This window comes from Gallus gallus, chromosome 5, assembly GCF_016699485.2.
Source record: "Gallus gallus isolate bGalGal1 chromosome 5, bGalGal1.mat.broiler.GRCg7b, whole genome shotgun sequence".
NCBI classification, from domain to species: Eukaryota; Metazoa; Chordata; class Aves; order Galliformes; family Phasianidae; genus Gallus; species Gallus gallus.
Genome location: NC_052536.1, coordinates 5316604 through 5342881, shown reverse-complemented (window position 1 = coordinate 5342881; position 26278 = coordinate 5316604). Strand labels below are relative to the sequence as shown.

General features: G+C 36.5%; 1 protein-coding gene across 5 annotated transcripts in view; it reads right to left on the bottom strand.

The window, feature by feature from the left end:
• Nucleotides 1–26278, bottom strand: part of ELP4 (elongator acetyltransferase complex subunit 4) — a 132277-nt gene that overhangs the window by 47256 nt on the left and 58743 nt on the right. For 4 of the 5 annotated variants that reach the window (XM_040701149.2, XM_426160.8, XM_025151417.3 and 1 more), the window contains exons 8-9: nucleotides 24902–25010; nucleotides 22073–22179 (exon numbers count right to left, since the gene is read on the bottom strand). In XM_040701149.2, coding sequence (XP_040557083.1) covers nucleotides 22073–22179; nucleotides 24902–25010 — 216 coding nt within the window. Of the gene's footprint in view, nucleotides 1–16518; nucleotides 16576–22072; nucleotides 22180–24901; nucleotides 25011–26278 lie in introns of those variants that run through there. The other variant, XM_040701150.2, reaches the window with a different exon arrangement.

Below are 26278 nucleotides of genomic sequence, written 5' to 3'. Positions count from 1 at the left end.
AACACGTTAGAAAAAGAATGAATTAAAAACTTGTTATAAAGGTAGTTGTATTAACTGAAGCCTTGAAATGGTCATGCCTTATATCCTCATTTTCTGTATTTAGCGTTGCCATCTTTCCTCATACCTTAACCATATATCACTGAACCTTAGTTACTTTTCCTTTCTCTTCTCTTTCATACCTTAGCAAGTGTTTAGCCTTGCCATATCTGATCCCTTTAGTCTTCTGCTCTAATGTTTTCTCTCACTACATTTATGCTCTATAGATAGAAGACAAACATACACATCACAGAAAGAAGCCTTTGCACCTAACAGGACCCGGAGTGACTTATTTGCTTCCACTCACTGCATCATCATGCACACACACACAAATGATTCACACCCTGGACAACTGTCTGGCTTCATCTCAGTTTCAGACGAAGCCAAGCAAGGAAGCATCCACAGAGACTATTCAGGAGAACAAACGACTACATGAAAACTACCTACAGTCGAAACATAGCTCCTCCAAAGAGAGTAATCCAGAAGAGAAGGCCGATTCTCAGTGTTAGATTAGAATACCTTGGACTCTACGTCCATGATGGACTTTGGCATGATAATGCTGTCCTCCTCTACCATTTGGTATAGGGGTTGGTAATTCCAGCAATCACTGGAATTCTACAGTGCTAAGTCTGACATTCCTACACAGTTTTCTCCACTGGTCTCTGAGTAGTTTGAGCATTATTTATAGTCCAATCAAGAAACAAATCAGTTACATTTCATTTTAAAGTTACTTGGTTTTTATGGGTCATTTATGTCCCAGCTAGCAGGACATGTGGATCTAGCTGACATTGGTTGTTGTGTGTTTCCGAAAACATTCTTCATGACAAACATGTTTTTAAATCACACGAGACTTCAATCAAATTTACATTAACAGGCAGGGTAGTCACAACATTCTTGCACATAACTCACCAAGTGAAAGCTGACAGACAAGCCAAGGAACCAAAACAAGAGGCAGAAGAAAATAGGTATCCAAAAATTGCTAACAGATCCATGACTTTCCTAATCCTAGCTATGACAACGGACACCAGAAGATATAGTAAGAGGTAGTATGATAACTCCTAATAGTATAACTCCTGTGCTTAGACACTGCAAACTCCGATTGTGACAACTTCTTTCCTAAAAGTCAAGTATCATAAACATTAAAATGAAAACAACAATTCCTCCCTTAGAACTCCTAGTACGCAAATTTTCTCCTCTGACCATGTAATTTATCCTTCCCTCATCAATACCTGAACTATTTCTCCTGCAGTCTTTTTCTTTACAGTCTTAATAAATCCAGGCATATTCTAAATACTATTGCAAAGATTATTTTCCTAGCGTGGTCTTTCGGACAGGAACACCAGCCTCCCTCTGTTCATCTATTATCCCCATTTTTACTATGAAGCAAATATAAACCTCTTCATTTTAAAGGACCTTGCAATTTAACATCATTTTAGATATCATTTCTTAGATAGCAATACTTTGCTATCTGTGAATTTTTTTTCTTTTTTTTGGGGGGGAGGGGATGATTTTATGAAAATTCACAAAAGTATCTCATTATACTCCTTCAAGAATACGTTAAAAATTTCCTCTTCTATGAAAACCTCTTCTTTCACTGAACTTACATGCTGAGCTAATTCAAGACTTAGGCTACGCTGATGAAATCCTAACACAGCAAGTTACTGACTTTTGCCTCTGCTTAAGAAGATAAGACCGACAGTATTAGCCTGAACAGCTCTCACAGTCTCATCCTAATAGAGCTGTAAAATGCTATTCTTGCTGCAGCCAAAGGATTAGAGGCAGGGTCAGAGTGTGTGTGCTGCAGGGGTTGGTAAAGATTTAGAAGGCAACATTACAGAAAAAAGAGACTGAAGGTTCCTGAGAGGATGTTGGAGAAGGACATAGCCTCAGGAAAATGAACTTTTACAATAGAGGGAGAGAGCCACATCGCCAAAGCATGGGAAACCTCACAGCTTTTGTGTCTTCACCTAAACCAGTCTCACCTTTCCCAGTATTCAGCTTTGTCCTTGACAAATTTCAGCTATCCCAAAGTTCTCTGCCAACTTTCCTCAGCCCTTTAGCTTCTCTCCAGTACCAAGTCTTTAACTTTACAGTGGAAAAAATGAGCTGATAAAGAAAGAAAAAGTAGTAAAAAAAAATTGCAAAAGGAATGAAAAAATGAGCAGCTATTAATCTGCTGAAAGTGCTAATAAACACATATTAAAAACATACAAACAAACAACACCAGTGTTGTATTTATAATGGCAATAACAGTAATTTGACACTTTTGCCCCATGAAGGGGCTTCAAGGAATAATATCTGAACTTTCAAAAGAAACACTCTGAAGTAAATACTATTAAAATGTAGTAAGACTTAAAAATAGTATGAGATAGCAAAATCAAACCAGTAGAATTACAAACATAAGAATTGGAATAAGACATAAGGAGCTTGTATAGCAAGACAGTAAGAGACAGTGGTAGCTTAGGCTGTTGTTTTTCTTTATTTAATATGTTGAATAGATCTGGAGAAGCAAAGAATAAGAACTTATTTCTTTTCTTTCTTTTCCCTTCCTACAGTTAGATTTGCATCACAACATGTTTTGAATAGAAATTTCAGCATCAGACTACAAACCTATTTAAGCTAAACAAGGATGAAAAATGGTGGAACAGAAGCTGCTGCCAGTTAGAAGAGGAGAAATCTGATGTCCAGCTAAGATATGGAACCATGGAGACTCCCTTAGCCTTAACCATCAGACCAGAACAGACACAGATCTAGCTTTGATGACAGACTTCTGACAATAACTGAGCCTGCTTCTATTTACAAAGCAATATATTGTCCTTCTTAATGCTGAAGAACATATTTCTTGCAAAGAAAGAAGAGGCCTACTTTAGCAATGAGATCTACTCATCATCTGTACTGTTGAACGGGGCATGGCACAATTAGGATACCAAAAACCCTAGAGTTCTTTGAGAAAGATGGGAGAAATAGGGGCAGAGATCTGAACTGCTAACTGATAGAGAACTCAATAACTAGAAAACCTTGATCGTAGTTACCAGAATCCCTTTGTCCTAGTCTTATGAATGAGAGAAAGCTTAAACTTGGCCACAGAAACTAGAAATGTGTCTCACAGGGCAACATCTTGCTTAGAACTACTTCCAGTTGATTTCCCAGGCAAACGGATGTTTTGTTTGAGACCTCTACTCAGCCAGGCTGTCCATAGCCCTTACCTCATTTACTGAAGCTTCCCAGTCCCAGTCCAGCAGGTACAGCATTTACCAGACCACTTCCTAACTTTCAGTGTCCCAGCCCAAATGTCACTGCTTCTCATCAAATAACATCACATGGTACCCTTGTCTGGCTAACACAGCTTCAGAGATAGGAATGAAATTCTGTGCAAACATTTCCTACCACTCTGACTTCTAGGCTACTACCCAGGAATTTTATTTGCTGAGGACCAGAACTGATGCGGAATTTTTGTCCAATTATCAGTCTGTCAGTTTGTGTTCTCCACTCTGGAGCAGGGACACAGCTTAGAATAAGCAACCTGGCTGAAAGAAGGAACTGAAAAAGCTTTCAACTGAAGATACTGGACATATGTATCGCCAATTGTACTTTTCAAGGAGTTGCTGCTTTTAGAATGAGGATGGGCTTGGCAGCTTTTTATGTTTAGGGTCCCAAAATATTATTGCACATGGAGACTGTGTAACAATAGAAAGACAAAATGAACTGAGCAAGTAATGGCGACAATATCCATAACCCACCCCTTTCATATAATGCGGAACAAGATGTGATGGTACTAAGTAGGCCTGCCTCCAAAAAATGCTAAAGCAGCAAAAGAAGAAAAGGTGAAAAATCTAAAAAAGGGAAATGGTTCGTAGATTTCTGTCAAGAGGAGGAGAGGCATTTTGATAAAACACTCAAATCAGTAGCCCTGTATCAATATAAGTGGTTGGATTGATATGTTTTTCTGTTCTTTGTGATTGAAGCAAGTCTTTGAATATTCATGAGGAACAGGCTTCAGTCTGTGCAAAAAGCTTTTTTCTGTCTTTGTCTTCACGGGCTCTGGAAGGAAGCAAAGACATCTAAGGATAAGCCTAGAATATTTAATGTTATGTGGAACTTTCATCAATTGTGGAGCTGAATGAAACAATTCATCAAACAGTAGTTTTGCAACCAGAGATTGCATTTCTTTTGGCAAATCAACACCAACAAGTTACAAGCACTTCGATGTTGCTAAGGAATTCAGAAAACAGTGGCAGTGCCCGCAGCATTTGACGCAGCTTGAAGCTCTGGATGTCAGTTGAACTTCCATCCTGAGGCCAGAGAATCCTCCTTTGAATCCCTTTGACATAAGACTGACTATCTGGTTTGCTTTTGTTAATGAGTTCATATTCATAGCAAGCCAAGAGAGCTTGGTTGCTAATCAAGTGTAGCAGTAAAGAAGTGAAAGCATTAATCCAACTGCTAAAGGCATTCCAATTTCTGGAGTCTTTGTCCAAAGTGCAAGATTACTTGGATTTTCCTATCATTACTCCTACAATGATTCATCAAAGCACTATGAAGGTAGACAGAGGAATTCAGTGTCACCTGTAGGAACCAACTTTTTCTTTGAATTATTTGGCAGCAACGTGCCTCTGAGAACATCAGTATCAGAACTTTTAAGCTCTGGCTGGGTTTGCTTTTGCCTTGTCTCAAAAATGATGGCAGGGAAGAAGAATGGTTCCAGTATTGTTGAGGTGAAGGTGTGACAGAGAGGGAAACTAATTTTTATGCCAGATGCTTCAGAGTTCTTACTTTTCGAGAGACTACAGGGAAGATAATTGGTTTGACTCATCAAGACTTTCTGAAACTACCATGTAAACACTTGCTGAATTCAGTAAATTCTCGTCCACCCAAAAATATGCCTCTCTATTGATATATCCATGCTCTTTTTTTTCCCATACAATTAAGAAATTAGTATGTTTGACACATTAGAACCACTTAATGTTATGTCTGTTTGGGCATTTGCTCTTCTGAAAAAAACTGAAAAGAATATCAGCCAATTTCCTTGGGTCAACTTTGCAGACATTGAAGTATCTCTGTCTTAATTGAAGCTGTAGTGCAATCCACCAAGAGGAAGGTGTCCCTGCATATAGCAGAGGGGTTGGAACTAGATGATCTTAAAGGTCCCATCCAACCCGAACCATTCTATGATTCTAAGACCCCCTATGGCAAACAAGGTCTTCTACTGTTATTTTACTTTCAGATGATCTTATTTTTCCTGATAGGTATGTCTTTTATAGACATACCAATGCAATCCTCATGCAACTTTCTATTGATTCCATTTGCACAAGCTCAAACAGGGGCTGCTCAGTCTTCACAGACAGCAGTTTCTGCAGTACAGATTTGTGTAAGTAGCTCTTTGTTTCAAAAAAAAAAAAAAAAAAGTTTTTTTTGGGGTAAATTTTTATGTACTACACTTTAGTCAGTGGAAAGTTTCAGTTAATACTTTTCTAACATCTGTCACATCTCAGGAACAGCAATTACATGTGGCTGATGAAGTATTTTTTAAAGGATGGATAATACGTAAAGTTTCGTCAACATGGCAGAGAGAATTACATAGTCTCTTTTATAAAAATTATTATTTTTTTAAGTGGAAGTTTAAAATCTATTCTATTTTCAGTTTCTGAAAGCAATAATTTCATTTCAAGTGGATTTTAAAATTATGCTTTTGTAATACAAAGGCACTGTAATGATGTCTTCTTGCCGCTACAATAACAAAGCTGTTATGAATCACCACAGTGCGCGTAAGATACGGAAATTGATGGGGAAGCCTTCCTTGAATTACAGACTAGATTTGCATCAATTTTATCTGCTGTTTATGATGTTTTTGTGTCTTGAAGAATTCTTAACAGTAGCTTCACTGCTGTCACAACTGCTATAGTTACTTAGGACATACGAACATCCACAGGGCCTAGCAATCCCAAACCTATTACAGAAGGATCAGAGCCAGATTATAATAAGCAAGTTTACTATTCACCCTTATGCTTAAGAATACACAAAAAATGTTCAGGTAATACTTAATTTGAAGTTGGGAAACATGCATTTACTGGTCTTGCAAGTAACAATTTCATCCTAATTGAAGTCTGCCTGTAAGGATCACCTTCATACATGAATCTGTGATTCCTGTTGTTTGTCGTACTGTGATGCATTAAAATCAACCCTTATAGTAGGCGGTGAAACAAATCTATTTAGATTGTAACTTTCCTCAGCGTACAATTTTTCAAAACAGGAAATATGTTTTTCCAGCATAAAGATGTTCTTAAAGCATAAAATGCTGTGCACAGATCCACCTTGGGCACTACTGACTTCACTTCCAGTGGGAAGGCCCCGTGAAATATCATTCCATTTATGAGTGCCACACTGTGCGCTACATTAGAATGTGCAAGCACTTAAAGATGATGTCAGCAATGGTTTAAATGCCTGAATTATAAATGTATATATGCGTATCACTGAAGCAACACAAAAATACATGGAAATCTTTTTTTTTAATTAAAATAACTTTTTTTGGCCTATAAATACTTTACACACTGCTATCTAATGATCTTTTTAATATAAATATAGAGAAATTACTTGGAGAAAATTACAAATAACATGAACTTCATTCATCAATATGCAATGTTCAATGACTAATATAACTGCATGTAAGCACATTTAGAGGTCCTAAAGTCAGAGCTAGCTGGCAATAGGAGCATTGCTGGATGTGAGAGGATGAGTAAAAAATGTATGTGTATAAAGCTGACAAGATTATTTTTAATATATAAGTTGTATCTTTTTTTAAGTTTGCTTTTAAAAACATTTATTTTTCTCATTTTAGGCAGCTTCTCCTTTTCTTTACAATGTACACCTTACTCAAATACCTATTATGATATACAAAGTGGCTGTACTACAAACTTATGTTTAATGAAAACTGCAAGTCCTACCCAAATGATAGGACAGTTCTACATAACAGGAAATCATGCTTGTAATGCTACCAAATTAATCAATATTCAATAATTTCAAAACTCAGATCTGTAATAAATACAAGAGGCTTTTACCAGCATATATCAGGACAATATGACCTATTTGCTAACAAAACTGGTGCAGGTAACAAAGTATTTTGATCACTTCAATACAGAGGTTTATAAAAAATCTTTGCTTTAAGACCAGCTGTTATGGAATATGGTCCACAAACTTAGTCCTGAAAGTACAGATGGGCAAGTTATCATGTATTTAACATACTACTAATATTATTTTCTTGGTTGAAGTCACAAGTCAGAAACCATTCTTGGGTAACTGATACACCAGAAGACAAAACTGTAGTACAATCATATTGCTCTTTATATAAAACGAGTGATCTGCCTTTTCAGTCAGTGCTGTTCCCAGAAAGGAGCTGTCACTTATCTCTCTAGATAGACAAGGAACTGTTGCATAGAAAGTATTAAAGAAATCATTATTGGAATACTGAAACCGGAAAAGAAGATCCAAGCAATCAGAAATTACTGTAAGCTCACAATAACAAGCAGAATTTGATCAAGACAAGAAGATAGATATTTGTAAGTAGTCACAAGTAAAATAATCCTTTCTTAATAGACAATTTTTCAAGAATCAGCAATTGTCAAATGTTTCAAGATGTAGAAATAAATACATTTTATAAAATATCTCAGATTGTCATGATGTTATTTTTTTAAAAATAATCTGTAGCCTATTGTAATGTAAGATTTGTAAGATTTTCCATAGAAATTAAAAATGTCTAGGTAACTAGCATTATGATAATTCATTTGAGCAGTCTGTTAGCAATTTCATTTATTTATTTATTTATTTATTTATTGTAACTATTTCTTCTGATGTGGACAAGAACTATCATTTATGGTCATATAGGAGAAAGGTAACTATGCCAAGTAATTAGTGTAATGCTTGGATGGCACAGGAAAGAATACACAAGAAAATCTCAAATCCAGAGTAAGGATTGCATAAGTGATTTTTAAGAATTCATAGTTACTACCCAAGGGAAAAAAAAGGTCTGGAATTGTGTAGAAACAGAATACCTACTGCAAAGAACATGAGCATACTGAGACAATATGACGCAAACAGCTGTGGTTATGTTGGTGCTCTGCGTGGGCTATCAGCCCGATAATTGGATATACTGCTTTTTGCATGCATGAAGACTTATTTAGAGATAGTTCCATCCTCACAGCGCACAGTGTTGGTCACATACATACACACAAAGAAAAAAGACTGAGAACAAAATCAACATTGACGGTAGGACAAAAATTATGGATATATTATTGCACTGCCACTGTAGCAAGTCAAATGAACGTGGCTGTGTGGCTAAGCTATTCTTCCTTACTTTCACATCAGCTGGTTAGTAAGAATAATGATTTATGTATGCAACAGGGTCCTGATTCTTCTGGACATGTTGTCTGTAAACAGTACAGAATGCATGATACCAATGTTACTTAGCTTCCTCCTCCCAGCTAAGATCAATGCATATACTATATTCAGCTGCCAAGCATTTGAAAAAGATTACTGATGTAGCTTGAACCTAATCAGCTGAATGAAAGTGCAAGAAAAAATGTATTTCAGTTTTAAGAAAGGAGAGAAGTATGACTTGATGTGTCAGAATCAGGCTGATAGTCACGCCTTTATGAGAAAACCAATGATATTCCCCTTTTCAGCAGCAGCAATGGACTGTGCTTATTTAAAAGGACAATTTGACTGCAGATCTTTATGCTTCTGTTGAAACACACAAATACGGCAAAACATGCTGTTACAGAAAGCAGTGGGAAATTGATACACATTCCAGAATGCAATTCTTCACTATTTTCCATTTGGATTATCAAAACAGTGCATCTTTTAACTCAATACAGTGGAACTGTAACAGAAGACTACAAAGAGATGATCCCCCCTCCTAAAGGAAATTTTATTATACTAACTATTCAGTAACTTTGTATTTAAATGAAGTAATTATATCTGATGAAACAAATCATACACATTACTAATGAAAAGCAGCATTACTGATGACATACGCTATTACTTAAATGATTATTATGAAAGTGAGCTTATACAAAAAGGACAATAATTATCAAAAATCAGAAAGCTTTCTTACTCTGAAGACAATTTGAGTAATCTTACCCAGAAATAAAAGGTCTGTTTTGTTTGATCATATTCACACAGACAGCTATTCAAACCAGTAAGTATACACAATATGAATAAATCTGTAATCCGGAAAATAATTAAAAGGTTTTTTTATGTGGCAGAGCAGATTTTGCTTTGTCATTCTTTCTTAATTTCTGTGTTAACAAAATGCTCCAAGCAGGTGTAAGCTTTGGTAAAGGTCAGCACAGAAAGAGGCACCTTGTTTGATATTTGACTAGCATGTGGTCTATTAATAGTGTAATGTTCGAGCAAACAAAACATGACGCTTTAAATACCTCCTGAATTTTTAATATCCTATACATTCCATATTGCATTGGTTCACCCTAGAGAAAGAGTTTAACAGTTTTAATGAATATAAAATCAGAAAATGTTTCACAAAAATAAAATGTTTTGGTTAGGAGAAAGCAGCAGCTATGTATTTGAAAACAAGGAAGTCTAAGAAAAAAAATCTCTCTGCCTATACATGCTTTGCTAAAAGTCTCTTGACACAAATAAAAGGATCCTCCCCAACATATGGAAGAGCTGCTATGCCCTTCCGGGGATGGTCTGTAGCTATGTTCACCTCAGGCACGCCAAGGAGAGGTGAATTGTCAAATGTAATTTCAATCATTGGGTGGTTTGGTTGAGGCAGATTAGTTGTACGCAATCATGATAGATAGTTTATCCCAGCCCCAAACTGCCGCTTGGGAAATCTTGCACGCAAACGAACAGAAACTCAGTCATTATTAGTGTCAAGAAGGTATACAGAGGCAAAATTTGGTTGGCAGCCAGGCAAGATGAATCAAGGCGAAAAAGTGACCAATTGCATGTTCAAAATGGAAATTGATAGGCATGTTGTAGTTTGGAAAGATTTTAAACACCAGAAAAAGTCATACATTATTAATTATTCAGAGATAAATATTTAAAAAGTCTTTCTCTACGGAGAAATACATTTTTTTTTAAGTCAATGTAAATTACTTGTGTAATGTCCTAATTTTAAAGCTCTATCCCAGAAGCTGCCCTGTGATATTTTAGAGCACATCTTATTAAGCTATGTTAAATATTCCTTTCAGTAAAAATATTGAACACCAAAAAATCATTCACCAACCAAATAAGCATTTTTAAGACAAATAAAAGGTATATTTGTTTTGTTGAATTGTTTCTAAGCAAAGTACCCTCCGTAACTCCTTGCAGAGGAGTACAATGCTAATATTTATCACCTTCACCTTTACAAAGGTATCTAAATATTTGATGAACAAAACAGTAAAATCCACCTGTGTGAGCAATCACAAGTCTTGGCTCTTTAATAAATAGCAAAAAATTGCTAAAAGAGAATGTCCTCAAGTTTCATTGCCTGAAGTGATATGCTCTGACAAATCTAACAGCTCTTTCTGTGTCATTCCTAATGCACTTGTCACTCAGTATTATCCATCCTCATTAATGACAATGGGAAAGTTTATCTTGGGAACACGTTTTAAATCATCCACTCTTTACAATGGGACCATGAAATCTCTTACAAAACATGAGGCGGGAACAACTCTGACAACAAAACCCCTTCCTGGCAGCTTTACTCTTAATTCCTGTTCAAGGAATAATGTGTTTATCATACAGCCATACAGAACAATATATTAGATGAAACTTGAAACAAGAATAGCTGGTTTGATTTTTCAAGATAGGAAGTATTTTTACAATATTTTTATTATGCTGAAAACAGTAAATCTTTTAGGAATATAATTCTGTGTGGAGCCGCATTCATTCTTTTAGGAAAAAAAAAAAAACCAAAAAAAAAACCCCACCCTTTAAAAACACCCATAAGATCACTGGAATATACATTAACTAAACACTTGATATTAGTGGTGATATTTCTCTCAATAAAAATATGAACTCTGAGTACTGGCTTTGTACAAATACTGCTACATCTATAAAAATTTTTACCAGGGGACTACATTGCATCTATAAAAACACTTCAGTTACGCCCAACTTTCTCCCAGAAACGCTCTCTTTGATTATCAGTTCTTAAAACTGATCAACCCCCCTGGCCGTCCTAATGAAATGCATGTAAAACAGATGGAATGCAACTATTCACTTTACTTTGGGTGCTCTAATGTAAAAAGTGCAATATCAAGTGTTTCTCTCTTGCTTTGAGAAACAACACCAACAATCTTCCATAACATCAGTAGCTAATATAGCTTACTTTCAAATGGATTTTCTCTGAGTCTGCTTTCAAGAAATGCTGATCTTTTGGATCAGTTCAATTGGTAGCAATATAAAAATTTTCAAAACACAAAGTCCAGAAACCAAAAATAGCAAGAAGTAAATGTTGCAGTAAAGTAACCTAGACATGCATATTTGAGTGTACAAAGGCAATTCCTAAGCTGAGAGTGCAGAATAATGTCACAGAGCATACAAATAGGCACTGTGGTGAGCATAGGTGAGAGGCAAAAAGACTGGAGAAGAGCTCAGCTCATGCCATGTGTGTAATTTTTAGTTCAGACTACACAGTAAAATGTGCTTCTAATAGAAGGATATAGAAGTAATGCACTGACAAAATCCTTTCAGTGCAGTCCTTCTACCCTTAAGCATTACTCTACAAACACAGCAAAAATTTTCCTTTGTAGGTTTAGGGGAGTTTGAGAAATCTGAATCTAATTTTTGTGGCTTTATCAAAGCCAGAATATCCTGTTAAGATCAGGAAAAAGACAACACAGACCAAAGTCCACCACAGAACTGTGCCTTTTCTATACTTGTAACTGGCATCCTGAAATCTTCTGAAGAAGCTCATGTTTTCTGAAGACAGAACAAGGACAAGCCAGTTCTTCCTTTGGTATTTTCTAAGGTCATGAAAAAAACAAAATTCATAAAATTCATAATCGTTCTGATTATTTCACAATATTTTAGCAGTCAGTAGTTGGTTGTCTTTCTACTTACTTTATTGAAAAAAAAAAGATCAGAAATAATGTGGCTTTAAATTTAACTGATGAGAAATAAAATACCTCATCAGTCATTTATCAATATACAAAGGAAACCTAAAAAAACAAAAGTTAAGTAGATGCAAATAAAAATAAAGTTAATCAACAAAACAAAGATTAGCCTAATACATTTAATAGTGATCCTCATCTACAAAATGCCTCTTCACTTGAGCAAAACCTGAATTCCATTTAGCCAGAAAGCTGCTCAAAGCATCAGGAATCTCCTGCTAGTTACTTACTGGTATATCTGCACATATTCAATATTTATGCTGTCTTTCTCTCTATCTATTTTTAAAGAGAATTAAAGGAGTAGCTAAACCTCTGCCAATAAGATGACAGGAAGGCTATTTTTATCTAGATGATGTAGACTGAACACAAACAGCCCATGGCTATGGCACTGTTGAGGATCAGATCTAAACACAAATATTAGATTTTCTTCTTATTAATCCCTTATTTTAAACAGTAGCAAGAGTTACACATTAAGTACTTGCTTGTGTCTCTTAATAACACTCATCCTAGAAGCAGCACCATTCTTCCTTACATTACAGCAGCCATAACTCACATAGCTCCTCTCATTACTCTCTGGTAGCAAAAGGTTTTTGAAAGGGCATTTGAGGCAGCACGGGAAAACTGCAATTCACACAGAATTACATAGTCTTATACCAAAAGGTGAGAAGTACTGGTTAAGAGGCATATGTTGCTACCTGAGGGGCTTCAGATTGCAGACCTGAGTCTATGACCGCAGTGATTATCGATTAAGGAGCACATTACTAAAACCCTAATAATCAGAGAAGAGATGCAACCAACAGATAACAAACACCATGTAATAAAGGAGCTGAAAATAAAATGCTGTGTTTATTACATTCTTTGCACACTGTGTCAAGACAGGTACAGGCTGTGGCTGGTTTCAGGAGGAGGCCTTACTTGGGCTGATCGCAAGTGCAGACCGCTACTGCACCCTGCCTAATTTTTCCTCTTGTTCATCTAATTGTTTGTTGGCTCACAAATAAAACCAAGTAAGAATGCACATCCAAAAACCATAGTCTGCAGGAACACGGTAGGCCTTGACTAAGAACACAGGAGCGCAGATGCTGTGGTTAAGCCTGTTGGGCCATCACAGCTCTGCGCCAATGGCAAGGCAAGTCTTCGTGCAGCTATTATTCAAGCATATCACGTCTTAAAAAAAAAAAAAGAAATTGTAATTAAGGCCCTATCTCAAAAGCCCACATATATTCCAGGTATCTGATGGAGACTTAGCAGGCCCCTCAAGATTCTATCACGCTCAAGCTGCCTACCTCAAGCATTCCTGCACAAGTCTTTTTCAGAACAAGTGAATGCAGAGATGCTTAGCAAGGATTACTGAAGACCTTAATGATTTAAATATTAAGCAATTAGGTTATTTTAAGAATAGGAAGCATTTTTTAGATGCAAACAGAAATTTATTTCTCTTGTGCAGGAAATTGATGTGCCCAAAGATCTGCAGTTCATTAGGTAGAAAATACAAGTCCATCTTCTCATACATACTTTGTGACACACAGATCATACAAATTTTATGAATCTCCAAGTTAAAATCCTTCAGTAACTTTCGCTATAACAGGCTCAAAGCAAGTCAAAAGAAGATCCCATGAACTCTTTTTATCAGCTACAAAACATGGTTTTCCCAAACCTTTAATATCTGAAATGAGGCGTTTAATATGAATTATTTTCATAGAGCATCACTAGCTGCTTTCTGAAAGTCACTTATGAAAGTCACAGTCGCTTTCTGAAAGTAGCTTATGGCTGGTTTGGGCTGACAGCAAAGATTAAGTTATTTACTTACTTATCTATGGACACTGATGCAAAGTTTTAGTTATTTTACACAACATAACTACTGTTCACTTTCTTCAGGAGGAAGGACTGTGGAAGGGAGTTGAACTGTTATGTTACTTGGTTATGCCAGACAAATCCAAACTTTCACTCTAAGGAGGTAACACTGAAAATCAATGTTAAGCTTTTCATAAGACTGGAAATGCTAACCCTTAAGCTACAGTTTTCAAACTTGAAATTAAAAACAGTTAGAATTTGTTTGATTAAGCTTGCTACTAGTCACAGCTAATGTCTTGCTTCGTTGCAGTGTTTTCCCACAAAATGACATTTTAACCCTTCCCAAGTTTCAGATGAGGCTGTCTTACAGTTTCCTAGTTTACAGAGTCCTTTCTCTGTATAGGAAGATAAATAATCAAAAATACAACAGTCCTGAAACAAGACACAGATGGTTGCCCAACTCTTTGACGCTGATCCATGAAGTTACCTTATTCTCATTTTTTCAGTGACAGTTCTGAAGTCCTGCATCAATACATTTCATAGGTATGACATAGGTCTTTGACTGGGAAAATGTGACTTTCATATTTATTTTCCTGCATTTAAATATATATATAGAATCCAGAGATATATTTTACTCTGTAGCATCAGGATTTAATTCATTATTGTTTGTAAAGTAAGAGTACCATGCAATTATGAAATATCATATTTTTATTCAAATTTGGTGGCATTTTAGAGAAAATTTAATGGAAGTAGTATGCAGTTCCTGCTGAGAACTACTATGTGCTGCTTAACTCTTTTTGCTTCTTAAATACTCACGGTCAGTATCTTTCCAACATATCAGTAGACCTTAAAAAAGCACTATTTTAGTGTAAAAGTAGAACACATGTAAATAAAAGAATTTTTGATCTTTAGCAACCAACACAAAACATCTCTTCAAGCTACCTTTTTTCTAGTGCTAAGAAACTGGGAATATGTCAACTACTTCAGTTGTCTGGCAAATACAAGATAAATTGACCCATTTATTTACAGATTGAACAAGGCCAATCCATTTCATGCTGCAGTGCTGACCCTTAACACAGATACTGTGAATGAGCTGTCCATTACAATATGTACAAGTGACCTTTAATTGCATTAATGGCTTTGTTGCATGTTCTTCCACTGCGACAACACAATTATGGAATAAATATTTCTAAACAACATAATTATTTAAATGCAAACATATATGAGCTTAGACTACTGGCAAGGAACTGCAGATGTATTATGATTTAAATGTTAAAGTTCTGAAAAATTGAATGAAACCCTCATGTTACGCTTGTATAATGTCAAACAACCCATAAAACAAATGTAGTTTATGAAATAAATGTCAGGATAGTACAAATCTTCATCTGCAGCCTCAAAGTTAATGGTACCTTCCTGTATTCATCTTCAAAACATACGCAGAAATCTACATTATTTAGTATTACACAGTAAAAAGCTGGTGATTTCAAATTAAACTTCTTCACATATTCACAAGCCATAAGTGTTCTGAAATTCCATATATTGTATAGAACATATTACTTGATTTCAGTTCTACATACCATTAGAATTCAGAGATTTTCTTCTCTTTAAGTAGGAACACTCCAAGTACTGTTTTACCTGAAGTTATTATAATTCAAAAATAATCTCCCAAAACTTTATCTAAATTGTACTGTCACAATTTTAAACACGTTTATTTATTCAAAATTGTTTGAAAGAATGTAATACATTTTTGACAGGCAGTCTTTTACAATATTGAAATCAAATCCTTGATTTCATCAAACCCTTCATATTCTGCGCCTTATTCCTGGAAGGCTCATGCCAAAATGATTTAGTTTGATTTTCTTTAACAATGGTAGGTTGGCTTGACAGCATCTGACAAAACAATTCAGTGAAGTACACCATACCAGGTAAAGAGAACCTGAACTGGCTACTAGATGAAATAATGCAGACTAGAGCTAGGAATTATGACAGAATCAGTTTTATGGGAAGGTATTTTTTAAGTATTATCAATTCTAGATCTTTAAGTATTACTAATTTTAGCTTAAGAAAATGCTATGGCATTGTATTTGCTATATTTTGACTTTTGTTTGAATAAGCCTAAGGTAATGTCTTCATTAATATCATGGGAAAAATGGCCAGGAAAATACAATACAAAAATAGTCTGACTAGCATAAATTTAATTTGAATGTTATTAAAATGCTTTATCCCTCTCTATTAGAAAGTTTAATTTGACACACAGAGTTCCCCGAATGTGTGTCCCTGAGCTGAAGTGGAACATCCACTAGAGGTTTGCCAGGTATGACACTGCTGGTCTAGGCAAGCTGAGGAAAAAGAGAAGTTTTCCATGTACTCCCCAGAGGTACCCATGTTTTCAAATATATGGTGACGAGAGGCCCTGAAGGGTTTTATTACACAGAGAATTAAAGAAATTCACTTTCTGTAACACTTCAGAATAGTCCTGTCTTGCTCTTAACCAGGAATTACCTGCAAGGTTTCATCCATGCCACAGGCACTGGCAGCCAGGCAGTCCCAAGCCTGGTACAGGCAGGTTCCACTCTGAGCTTACAAGGCCCTAACATGAGGTCAAGACTCGTAATGTCATCAGTGCGTGACTCTAAAATACAAAGAGTTGTTTTTATGGAGATCCCAATATCACAGCATACATCATGTAGTATATATTAGCTTCGGTGTTACATTGTGTGAACTTTATCCCAGCGAACATGAATTAATTTCCATATTTTACTGACTACATAACTGCTACATAACCATCATCTTAAGTTTCTAATAAACCAATGTTTTGCTTTCTGACAGTTCTCAAGCTCACACCCTTTTCATTAAAATATTGCCTAAAATAGTTCATAAATTCAAATGCATTTATCAAATTCAACATTAAACAACTTTGTAGGAGTCAGTGAAAGATGACCAGGATTAGGGAGAGCCACTAACAAAGGCTGCTTCAAGTAAAAGCTTCTTGGAAGAAGCCTAAAAAAGTGATGCCAATAGGATTGTAGTGGACACTTAATTCTGCTTGCTGGTATGGGATGTGTGCGTATATTAAAAATATTCTGATGTATGTACTGGTGACAGGGCTGATTTGCTCCTCCAGGACAAACAGCTCACTAATAATCCCAAACCACTACATCCACACTTGCCCTTGATGTGTTTAATGAATAATTGTAAAATGTTACAGGCAGTGCAGTTTGCTATTCAGCGCATCAGAAAATCAGAACCAAGCTCATGCTATGCCAATACCACACTGAAGCACTGCAGATAGCATTTCTGACTTGGCTTATCAATCTTCTTTGGTAAAGAGCGTATAGTAGTGGCTAACTGCACTTCTAATTCTCTAACAGGAAGTTTTCCACAGTAGAGTCTGTGTGAAATAAAAAATGGAAGATACACAGAACACCTTTCCTGATTTTACTTGCCAAATCTACCACCTTAAAGGAAAAGAGTTTTAAGCCTTCTTCCAAATGCCCTGCTGGACACATAACATGAGCACGACTATCTGGAGTTACAACTAAATCTCACTCACTGATTTTCTTACAGCGCTTTTAATGATAGATGAAGAAAGAACATTATTACAGTGCCTTTGGAATCATGCAATTATTTTTAATTACATAAAGATTCTGTTGCTGTTTTCTGTGCTGATGTTTCCTTCCAAAGACATATCCTTTTACTGTGACAACTAACTCTAGGCAAAATGCACTGCAGTCAGAGTGCTCCACAGTGCCATGTTGTATCTGCCTACCACTGAGAAACCACAGCTTGGCTGCCACAGGAGCCCTTTACTGCTGACTTTCTTCCTTTCCTCTTAGGAGACATCTCTCTCAAAAGAATCTCCTGAACTCATACATTATGCTCTTGAACCTTACTTATTTTTGCCATGTGGCTCTTGTGAATTCTTCAAAATAAAAAAAAATGAAAATTTCATAGCAGTTTTAATAATTGTTAGACAAATGATATGCAGCTTATAAGAGAAAAGCTCATTTTCTCTACTATTAACAATTGACTATTATCTGAAGTCTGAAAAATTCAGCAGTAAAGCAAAACTCAGGAATTTCCAAAAAAACATTTTTGCTTACATTTATCAGAATTTATGGACAGTTTTAACTTTAAACACAAAATTCTGGAGGTTTATGTTGACCAGACAGTAAGAAAGGGAGTTAATCAAATATGAATCTTCTCCAACTGTCTTGTCAAACCAGGTAATGATGTCCTGCCAGCCAAACTCAGAGGGAACATGTGAAACAAATACAAAAGTAAACAGGCCTTAAGCTGCCCAAGGGAAAGTCAGCAAGATGGCAATTTCAATCATTTGGAATAATACTAAAGCAGCCTTAGGCTTTTCTCAGAATGGAAACATGTCACTGTTACTGCAATATTTCAACGAATCAGAAGGCAAAAGAAAGGAACACTTATGTAATCACAGCCGTGGAACAGCACTTTAACTCAACGTTTAGGTGGAAAATAATTAAGAGGAAATTCCCTTTTTGTGAGCAATTGTACCTAAATAACAAAGACAAACATCTAGGAGTGAAAAAATCAGAGACAGATTCCTTTGGTTTTGATGCAGGAGGCTTTGGCATAACAATGAAAAAAGTTCTATCAAATGAAATGGTGACAATAATGTTTCTACAAAACGTAGCCAGTGTTGATAAAAGTTACACTCTGAGCAACAAAAAAAGCAAAAAGAACTTCAGGAACAATTCTGCTGAAAAGTTTCATCAAGATGAATGGGTTGTCATATCATTTGACTGAGAAATCAAAAAATATTTCAAATATTTGGGGAACTTACCTAATCAGTAAACTTTCAGTATGTGTCTAGTCATGTAGCCATCTTTTAGTCAATCATCAGAAAATCAAAGGCAAATTGGCATGACTCAACCCAAACTTTAATACCGCATGATTGTGTCGTGTAAGCTTGTTTTGTGCGAGGGCTGCTGTGGTTTTAGCAGAGAGATTAACGACCGGACCTAAGCTGGCCTCCAAACCTTGCCCTGCTGATGCCTCAAGCCCTTTGAAGTCTGACCATCATACCTGGCAAAACAACAGTGGGAACTAGGCTGGTGTCAGATCTAATCAAGTTTCCTGCCTCAGCATAGCTAACTATGGGGTACACTAATTGGCCCAATTGCGGATTATACCTTTTGCTACAGATTCAAGACAATAATTTAGTCAAATGATGGTTTTTATCTCCTTCTAATTAAGATTCCAAAGTGGGAAGAAATAGGATTAGACAGGCTAACTTCAAAATTGTGTCCTTTAAAGAGGTATGCACATAAGATTGGTCGCTGATAATATTGCATATACTAATATATAGCTATTAACTAACACGAAGATTTGGGAAAACTGGGTGCAGCTACTGCACCTTTTGCCATAAGGATTTAAGTGCACCTGGAAAAGGTCTACCTCATAATTTGGAAATGGAAAATGAGTGCTCATAACTATCCACCAAAAAGCATTGCCATCCATAAGGTGAAAAAATCCCCACCCTTTACAATACACTTCAATCAATCTCACTGTGATGAAGATGCAAGAAAAAAGACTGAAACAGTTAAATGATTCTGCAGACTGTAATGGGGTAGAGTCCCTCCCACAAAAATGAAGTCTAATAAAATAGATCTGACGTTTAAAGTTTGTTACTGTTGAGGGCCAAACTGGTGATCCAGACATGAGAAAATCCATGCCCTGTGCCCTCATTACAAACCGTAAAATAAGAAAGGTCTATTGACAAAAACTTGTTGGAAAAATTTTGCTATTAGTCAGAAGTCACGTATTTCAAACTTTTCTTATGCAATTTCATCTTAAAGAGCCATCTGAAGTAGAGGTCAGTATTATAGCCCAAACAACTAAGCAGTTGCTTTCCAAAAACTGCTGTATACTCAAAACATATTTTAAACTTGCATTTAAGCTGCAAAAGAAGTCATAAACTTGGATGCACTTTATATAAACCATCCTTGTGCGTGTAACACAGACTGTTGTGCCGCTTCATGCTTTTACCACCAGAACAAAACTGACTGCTGACTCATCACATTCTAACTACAGGACCCAGTTTTAGAAGACTGTATTCACATCCCTTCTTAATTCAATTTTCCCTTGCTCCCATTTTCTTATGGACCTCATTGCTCCGCTCAGCCTCAATGCAGTCTGCCTCTCCTAATGTAAGGAAGAAAAACTTTTGGAGTAATGAAATGTGGGCAGGATCTTTACGAGTTCAAAAAGGACCAGTTTGCATCAGTTTAACTTCTAGAAAGCATATCTCTAACCAAAACTGAAAAGGGCTGCAGCTGAGCAATGAAGAGAGAAATTACTCAAGTGGGTCATGTACACGTCTGGGGCAACAGGTTGTTCTGAGAGTTCCACTGCAGCCGTTCCCAGCAGCTCTGTCCCATGGCTAATTACATTCCTTTTACGGAGCCTTCTGTTTAGTTCCCCTCCACACTTTCCCCCTTTCAAATTACATTATGAATTAGAATCACACACAGGAAAGATACATTCTTAGACAGGATTCAAAGTGGAAAGAATCAAAATATCCTAATTTATAGCTCTACTAACTGTGATTTTCCCGTGCTGCCTAATGACATTGTGTGCTTCTTTGCGCTTCTAAAAGCAGTAAAAACATTTGTATTTTAAAAGCAGTTGCGGACTATTAAAGTTTCTGCTTGTAATGTACTGCTCTAAAGCAGTTGTTAAAACGGCTTAATACCTCACAACACCTGGTTGCATTAACAGCATTCTCTGGAAAATGAGAAACATTGCAAATGAACGTCTTTGGGGAAAAAAGCCTTCCTTCATGTATTTGCCTCTAAGTGGCTTTTGAAGAGGATACCTCTACTTGGGAAACTTCTGGCACGCATGCAGAGATGACCTGCTTGAAGAAGTGGCTGCCTGATTAACTATTAACTACTCTCAATAGGATTAGATAATTAAAGACATTGATGACCATTAATTAGGAGGAGGGCACCTTAATTTGTCACTTGATAGGGCCCTTTCAATGATTTATAGGTTAGGGCTACTTGCAATTGTGAAGGGGAGGGAGCAGTGAAGAGAGGGAACCCTCAAGTTACCTTATCAAGTGGCCAGCTGAAAAGGGCAGAGGGTCAAATAAGGGCCAAAGTGGTCACTTAAGGGTGAAGTCCCAAACACCAAAGCAGTGCCAAGCCACATTGACCATCATTTGGTGATGGAGTAAAAAATATGCTAATTTATTGGTGGCAATTCTCTCTTTTTATGGTTTCAAGCAGTTAAGACAAGTGGCCTGCTTAAGAGCTTTTCATTTGAAAAGAGATTAAACAAAATGGTTTGTCAGGGATGCTTGGCTGTTTTATGTCTTTGTTAAAAAAAATTTGCCCAGACTGTACCGATGACTATCACATCACCCCAAAAGCCATCTCCCATCTCTAAGCATTACTTGGTTAATAAATACATCAGCTCTAATTGCTTAATAGCGCTGTGTTCATTTGCTCTTTAGCAAGATTAAAATGAAATACATCTTTTGTATTACTGCCTTCTATCAGGACTGTCTGCATAAAGGTCACGGAAAAAAGTTTAAATTTAGTAGGAAATTTACTTAAGGACATTAGTGTAAATGATACTGTGTTTAAAATGACATAAAAGAGCGAAAGGTGATTTCAGTAATGCAAAGAAAATGGTTTCTGAATACTGATAAGGACACTTATCCCTCATACCACACACAATTTTAGGCAGCATTATACATTAAAATCCCTCTACCGGGGTAATAACATGTAGCTACTTTCCCACCCACTAACAGAAGTAAGAGCAAGTCATTAACATTTAATTAAATATGCTCCTGACATCCTTAGAAACATGTCATGCTTTGTTATTGAAGGTTGTGGCCTACTTTCTATGTACATTTTAAACCAAAATAAACTATTTATAACGGACCGATTTAGTGTGGCAAACGAGACATCTTTAATTAGAAGGCACACTACAGTGCTTTATAAAACTGTTCGGAAAAGCAAAAACGGAACGAAATGAATTTACAACATCCGATGCATATTTCATGCATTTCACAAAACGAAACATAAGAGACGGGATTAGCTCCACCTTTTGGGTTCGAAATAGTGAAACAAAACCGCTTCTCTTACCTCAACGGTGAACTGCTTCCTTTTTAATCTAAAAGCAAGGTCCTTCGTGTCTGACACATCACAGATCAAGCTATTAAGCCGAGGAATCTGATGCACATGAAGCAAACCTTGTGGAAAGAAAAAGTAAAGGAGGAGAAAAAAATAAGAAAACGCTGTCATCCAGATGCATAAATTAGAGAGTCTTACAGCAGAATCCTGTATATTTACACACACTCATCCTCCCCTTTTTAAACTGGAGCTTACTACCAGGAGCAATGAAGCAAACGGTGCGATTATACTCAAGTAATCAAGCAGAATAAGATAAACAGAAATCCTTGTGAGAGGAAAACTAATTGCACTTTGGTACAGAAGTACAGATGTAAAGAGGGATCTTAATACTTGTCAAAACTACAGCCGGTTTGTGTGTGATTTTCTCTTGTATTTACAGTAAGCAAATATGGCTATCACCTTGCATGCTGCCCACGGCACCACTGAGTGATCTTTATTTTATTAAATGCACCAGTAAGCAGCCAGCAAAACAAGGCTTATGGGTTACTGATAACCACTGAGGCTCTAATGAGCGGTGCTGTGCCCTGCGCCCTCAAAAAGGCTGAGGAAAAGTTTCTGGAAAACACCAATTTCGGGCACCCTATGCATGAATTTTAACCCCTCTGCCATCTGCACAGAAATCCATTTTCCATGCACAAGAGGCTGAGCTGGCCGCTCAGATGTTTTCACCAGCGCTAGGTACACTGCAAGCTCTGCATTCTGTCACTCGCAGCTCAAGCTGATGTTTTCTGACAAGGACGCTGGATGGTTTTTGTGCAGCCTAATATAGTTTCTGAACAACCTAAGGGTGATTTTCTACATCTGAAAACCAGGAAAATTCTACAGGGCTTCTCGATTAGTGGCCTATATTTGCTATTCATAAAGCCAGTGTCAAAATGGGAATACTGAACATTTACAAAAGGCATCTCACTTGAAAACGGCAGCCATGAGAGAGAAAACCCCAAACATTAAAGCCCTTATTTAAAGGAAGGCAAGTATCTTTCAGGGTTTTATTTCTTTTTTAAAGGGAGAACAGGGAAAGAAAGCTCCTAAAATTGAAATACTGTAAAAAGCTGAATGCTTATAAGGTACTAAAAGCAAAGTCCTCAATGTTATTACAAAAATATTTTGTAATAATTGGCTGCCGAATATTTAAGCCTTCTACCCCTGCCTCCAATCCGATAGTAGATAAAAATATTTCTTTCAGTTTTGAGTTCAGAGGATAACCATTACATGCAGGGACAGCAAGCATAACAAAGGGTTGTTTTTATGCGTTATTTTTAACATCTAATTCCGGCCAGTTTATATCATTGTTATTTTACTGACTCCTCAACCCCCCGAATTTACAGACACCTAACAAAATTACTAATGCAGAATCCATTAAATAACATAATAATTTAAACAAACTTTTCCTGACTAATGACAAAAACTCCCATCATCTGCAGTAAATAAATCATCTTAAAACATAAGCGGACACGAAAATAACCCACATGCTTAAAATCACTAAAAGTATCTATTATTAGAATGTTAAGGCTGCCTAACTCACAAAAGCTGTGCATCGGCACATAATTTTATTAAGAAGTACCAAAAATGATTTTTTGGTAGGCTTTTACAGGAAAATAGGAAATAACTGTTAAAAAGCACGTTGTCTTAAAAGATCTCCTCACTGCTGAGAAAAGCGGTATCAAATTGACAGAATTATGTTAGCATAAACAAATGCCACATCACGATTATACAATGGGGAAAATAATTAGGCAAATTATTCCAGCTTTTCTTTAGAATTTCTTTTTCATCCACCTTTTTCAGATGGGGATATATGCACTGTTTTCTTCATCAAAATATTTTTCCCTTGTTTATTACTGAAAGCCTGCATACACACAGTGGTGTCTCAGCACCATCCTTGCTGCTTTTTCTGTACATTCTGCTATGAAAAACATTGCCACACTCTCACATGTTTACAGCAGGCTTTGGTAAGCAGTTTACTTTCAGCTGAAGGTTTCCATGGAACTACTGTAGTATCACAATAATAATAGCTGTAATTTATGCACGCTCCGAGCACCGCTCTGGATTAGCTGAAAATGTTTGTTATTCACTGCTTGGGCTATGCATAACTTCTAATCTAATCTTCTAAAATTTAAATAGTTCTGCTGAAACGGCTTACAGAATCTTTGGGAAAAAAAAAAAAAAAAATTACAGGATTAAACGCCACTGCACATTTTGAAGATAAATCACTTGAAAGGCTACATGCCTTTTTGCTATGATTAGCTTCACATTTTACATGCCACATACATCCACATTCATTTCTGTAAATGCATAGCTGCTCTAACTGAAAGCTGCAAAACAGCACATTATTTTCAGATAAAGTTTATATATCGCATCGTTTAGCAGATTATTCCCTTTAATATAATATATGTTTTTCCATGTTCTCTACTTAAAACTTGTCAGATCAGAAGTATTGATTTCATGACAAGTTCAGCTCACTGGTCAGATGATTGCCAAGCCTCCTGTGCATGTGAATTCCCCAAAGCCTGCCTGTTGAGATGTACATCTGATTGAACCATGCCTCAGTAATACGGCTTGACAACATGCAAGGAGTTGCCATGTTTCCTTTGCAGCCTTAATGCACTTTACGGAAAATTTTCCTAACTCAAGACTGGTTAGTAAGGAGGAACATTTAAGAGGTATATTCTAAAATGAAATCAAATTCTACTTTAGAGCAGATACCCAATTGGAGGGTAAAGCCACTAAGTGCCCTAGAAACACTCAGGGCAGACTTTTCGCATTGCTAAAGATGGAACTTACCGTGGTAATCCTTGTATAATGGATTGGTTTCTCTCTCAGAGCCAATAAATGATTCAAGACCAACTACCATATCTGACAAGTTTGTTACACGTTCCATAATTGCTTTATTCTGTAAGACATGGAAACAAAATACACATCGTATGTGATGAAAAAAGTAATTAATGTTCATGGAGTAAACCTTGGTCTTCTCAGTGACAAACAGTGGGAAAAAATAGGTCATCAATGCCTAGAAATTAGATTGAGGGCTATTTTATTTGCTTAAAATAGATGGAAATTTGTGCCTAAAGAAAAATATATTTAACTTGAAGAAAACATGAAAGAAGAAGAAAGAAAACAAGAGCCAACAGCACTACATTCATATTTACTTTCTAAGATAATCTTTCTAAGGTAAGCATTAGTTCACATTGGAGATATTTACAAGCTATCTGGCAGTGAAGCATCTCACATGGACTTGTACCATGAGTTAGATGCCAAGCTTTTGTGTTCTGAAAGCCTTGTCTCTTAAAACACTTAGGCATATCACCTCTAATGTTTTGAGCGACCACAACACACCATTACTCACTCTGGTCATTAGTCAAACAGCATCAATTAAAATGTTTAAAAAAAGAAAAAAAGCATTTTCTCCAGGGCTTCTTATTCTAAATTTTTCTCTCAATATAACGTATGACTCTAAACTTCAAGTTGCATTACCACTTCTCAACATATTTGAGATTTATGAATGCTTCAATGATGTCACGATTTAATAAACAAAAGGAAAAAAGAGACAAATCTCTGCTAAAAAGCAAAGCAGTAAAGAAACAGTTATCTCAAAACTGCCAGGGCAGCTGGCACAATCTTCTTCTTGATGGCTGTGGTTGCTGTGCCCATCACACCTCCAGGGGTATCAAGTGCAATCACCTCAAAATGCACCCATGCCAACTAGAAAGAACTAGCTCTGTAGCTCCACGTTAGAATTTTGTATTTTTTATTAATCTTAAATACTTTTGTACATTCTGAGCTATTGCTGGCAAACTGTGTGAGTGAGAGTTAGTACAAAATGAGAATTTAAACATTTTTTTTTTAATTTTAAATTAAAAATTACACAGTAATTGGTACCATAGAGAAATGGAAGATGCCAGATATGTCTTTAAAATCTGTGCATTATGCTGACACGCTCGTTTATTAAAATAGTGAGCACTGCATCAATTGCTTTCAACAACAGAGCCACGGAGAAGCCTATGAGGCAGATGTGGAAGGTGACCATTTCCTACTCCTGCCAAAGAGGTGAACACTGTAACCATGGCCTGCCCTGCGCAGACCAATCTGCTCAGGGTACAAGGCCCAAAGCCGCCAGTCCCCTGGTACCTCCATACCCCCTCCCTTCCCCACCTTATGGGC